This window comes from Cynara cardunculus, assembly GCF_001531365.2.
Source record: "Cynara cardunculus var. scolymus isolate 2C chromosome LG 15, CcrdV1, whole genome shotgun sequence".
Taxonomy (NCBI): domain Eukaryota; kingdom Viridiplantae; phylum Streptophyta; class Magnoliopsida; order Asterales; family Asteraceae; genus Cynara; species Cynara cardunculus.
In genome coordinates this window covers 7,118,748-7,121,922 of record NC_037542.1, presented here as the reverse complement: position 1 = coordinate 7,121,922, position 3,175 = coordinate 7,118,748, and the positions used below count along the sequence as shown (strand labels likewise).

The 3,175-nt window shown below is 37.5% G+C and overlaps 1 protein-coding gene across 1 annotated transcript; it reads right to left on the bottom strand.

Moving 5' to 3' along the window:
* Window positions 1-1,776: 1,776 nt before the first annotated feature.
* Window positions 1,777-2,915, bottom strand: LOC112528418 (HMG-Y-related protein B-like). Its single transcript, XM_025139442.1, has 2 exons — window positions 2,840-2,915; window positions 1,777-2,436 (listed from the first exon to the last, which is right to left on the bottom strand). The coding sequence occupies exons 1-2, from the start codon at window positions 2,906-2,908 to the stop codon at window positions 1,939-1,941; spliced, it is 567 nt and encodes a 188-aa protein (XP_024995210.1). The 5' UTR covers window positions 2,909-2,915; the 3' UTR covers window positions 1,777-1,938.
* Between the last annotated feature and the right edge of the window lie 260 nt (window positions 2,916-3,175).

Sequence of the window (3,175 nt, the reverse complement as noted above, 5' to 3'; positions counted from 1 at the left end):
AAAGCCATATTATAACATCGACTGAGATAAATAATAAAATAAAATATTAAAAACACGATGTATCTCGCTGCATTGCGCGAGTACGCTTCTAGTATCAAATAATAATATATTGATATCAAAGAGGAGTTACGTACAAACATTATGTGGAGTACATGTTAATAATTGTGGAAGCTTGGTGATATTATATCCTAATCCTTATGCATGAGGATTAAGTGAGTTGATAAGTCAATTGTATTGAGTTGACTTTTATGAATTGCTAGCAAGTAGATGATAAAGGTCCAATGGGATTCTTACTGTGGAACTTGGCTAGATTAATGAGTAGGCACTGAGGTTCAAGAGTACTTGAGGTTAAACTCTTTGAAGTAAACAGTAAAAGGTATATGAGGGTTTGAGGTGCACCATGCATAGGCGTGCACTAAAACATGAATCTGAGGTGTAATCTAATAACATCATTATGTGGCAATACTTTTGTGTTCCCGGCTTCTCACCACCTTGATGGAAACAAGTCTCCCTCGTCATCGATAGATATTTCTTGTGTATAATGTCCAGGCATTATTGCAGTTCAGCTAACAATTTACCTGGTAAGCGCTTACCATGGTAAGAGTCGTCGCCCTCACTTACCGGGTAAGACTCTTGGTCCTTGTCTCGCTCTTACCGCGTAAGATTCTTGGTCTTTACCATATTAATGCAGTGAGGTAATGTTACTTGGTAAGCGCTTACCCGATAAGTGTTTGGTAAAAAGCCCATTAGTTTTACCAAATATCATTAGTTTGTCATTATATTTTCAGATAATAGCTAGTTTAATAAATATGGCCAACAACTAAAATGTAAGAGTAAAAACTAGATAATTTTATTCCTGTATGACATGAATTTATATTATTTAACAAGTAATAAAATGTTAAACGACCGTTTTTGGTCATATTTATCAACCATAATGTCATTTCCTACTAGAAGGTTCTTCGGAAATCCAAACATTCCGGATCAATCAAGGGAATAACGAAACCTTAGAGAAGAGTCAAGAAAAAAGATCGAAGAAGGACAAACATATTCCACTAGGATCCATACACTTCTAATCTTTGTTTAACTAGAAGCCTCCTTGTATGGGGTGTTCAAAAAAATCATCGCACGGCTCAAATCAATTGAACCAGGTCAAACTAGACCCTTTTTATATGGTTTCAGGGGTTTGTCGGTTCGGTCCAAATCATTCTTCAATAGTTCAACTTGCTCAATATTTGTTCAAAATTTCAACTGTTGTTGGTGGACTTGCTTAACACTTTTTCTCCACGTTGCACAATGTTTTTTTTTTTAATTTTGGAGATAAATGTTTCTTTTATAATATGGTATAGTATTTTTTTCGAATGATGTCATATTGGTAGAATTTTATCTTGGAGATAGATGACGTGTTTTTTAGTTTAAAGCCCATAATATGTCCAAACTGTCTAAATAGGTAAGACCATACTGCTTTTATGTGTTCCGATTTGAGCAGTTGGGTCAATTGCTTCCAAACGGCTCATTTTGGAACATTTCATAAACCGACATTACGATTTGGTTTGTGGTTTGAGAGGTTAAACCATCTAAACAGGACTGCAAACACGCCTACTTCCTTGTAAATATATATATTAGATTTAAAAGTAAAACACACAATAACTATAAATCAGATGTGATTTTACATAAATTCAATATAAAACATATATAAAAACAATCATTTTTCATTTAACTTTTTTTTTTTGATAAACAAAAATTCAAATTAAAAAAAGAAAAGAGAGAGACCCAATGAGCCTAAAAAGCTACTGAATTCAAATATACATGGCAATTACACTCACTAACAAACAATAGCCGACCTCAATGCAAAGAAGTTCTAAAAACAGGGTACTTTTTTAAAACAAAAGTAAAATAACAATTAACACTAATGCCCCTAAAACTAAATTTTCTTTTCAATTAAGCCCCAACCGGAGCAGCTGTCGGTGTTTTCACCTTAGGCGGTCGTCCCCTTCCCCTTCGTTCACCACCTGCTGCTGCTGCTGCTGGAGCAGTGGTTGCAGGTTTTCCCAACTTCGGAGGACGGCCACGTTTCCGGCCGGTAACTGACGGAGCAGCTTCTTTGGGAGCTGAGACCGGAGGAAGATCATCACGAGGTTTGGGCGGACGGCCTCTGGGTCTTGGTGAGGAAGCGACTGTGCCACCCTCAGGGAGATCTTGCTTGGGTTTCGGCGGCCTGCCTCGGCCTCGTCGCGGTGGCGCGTTTGGATCGGGTTTAACGTAGTTATTCTTAATGATGAGAAGTTGGCCACTAGCTTTCATCTTGTTAAGGTGGTGTGAAAGGAGGGTTGAGTGTGCCGCCGGAAGGCTGCCGTAGGTGGCTTCGATTTGCTTCGAAATCGACGATTTGTTAGCTCCATTTTTGTCATCTACAGCCTCAATCGCAGATAAAATCAACTGAAATTAAGCAAAATCCATAGAAGTTAAAAGATACCCAGTACAGAAAGAACCAAAATGAACAAAACCCAGGTCATAAATTCACCTCAATCCCACAAAATTCATGTGAAAATAATTAAATCCCACAATAATCAACAAAACCTCAAATCAGCAATCAAGCTCAAGCTCATGATCTTAGGCTAAAATGCAGTATTTGAGCATTAAAATAACAAAAACACAAAAGTTCGGTAAAATTAAGCTCCAACTTAGAAAACCAACTGAAATTTTCGGATCTAAATCTATAAAATTAAGTCGAACTAAGCTCCATCCACATGAAAGCATCGAAGCAAATTGCAAAATCGGTTAAATTACTTGAAATTTACAAAACCCTTGTGAAAACTGAGGAATTAAAGTTATATCTTACCTCAGGATATGGCGGAAGAACTGGATATGTAACTGGAGCTGTGGAATCAGTAGGTGGTTCAGCAGCCATGGCGAATTTTCCGGCAATGGAAGAGGAAGATGATAGAATAAAGGCGAGGGTCGGAAGGTATTTAAGGAAGATCGGAGTTTGCACAGGGATTAGATCAGGCTCCCAGAGTGTGTCCAGAGAGATGATCTAACGGTTAGGGATTGCTGGTGAGGGTGATTATCTAACGGCTCATATAAGTTGTTATCAGTTATACATGGATTATTGACCTGGCGTTATTATGACATCACAGATTTTAAAAAATTCCCATATACCCATATTTACTGTTTT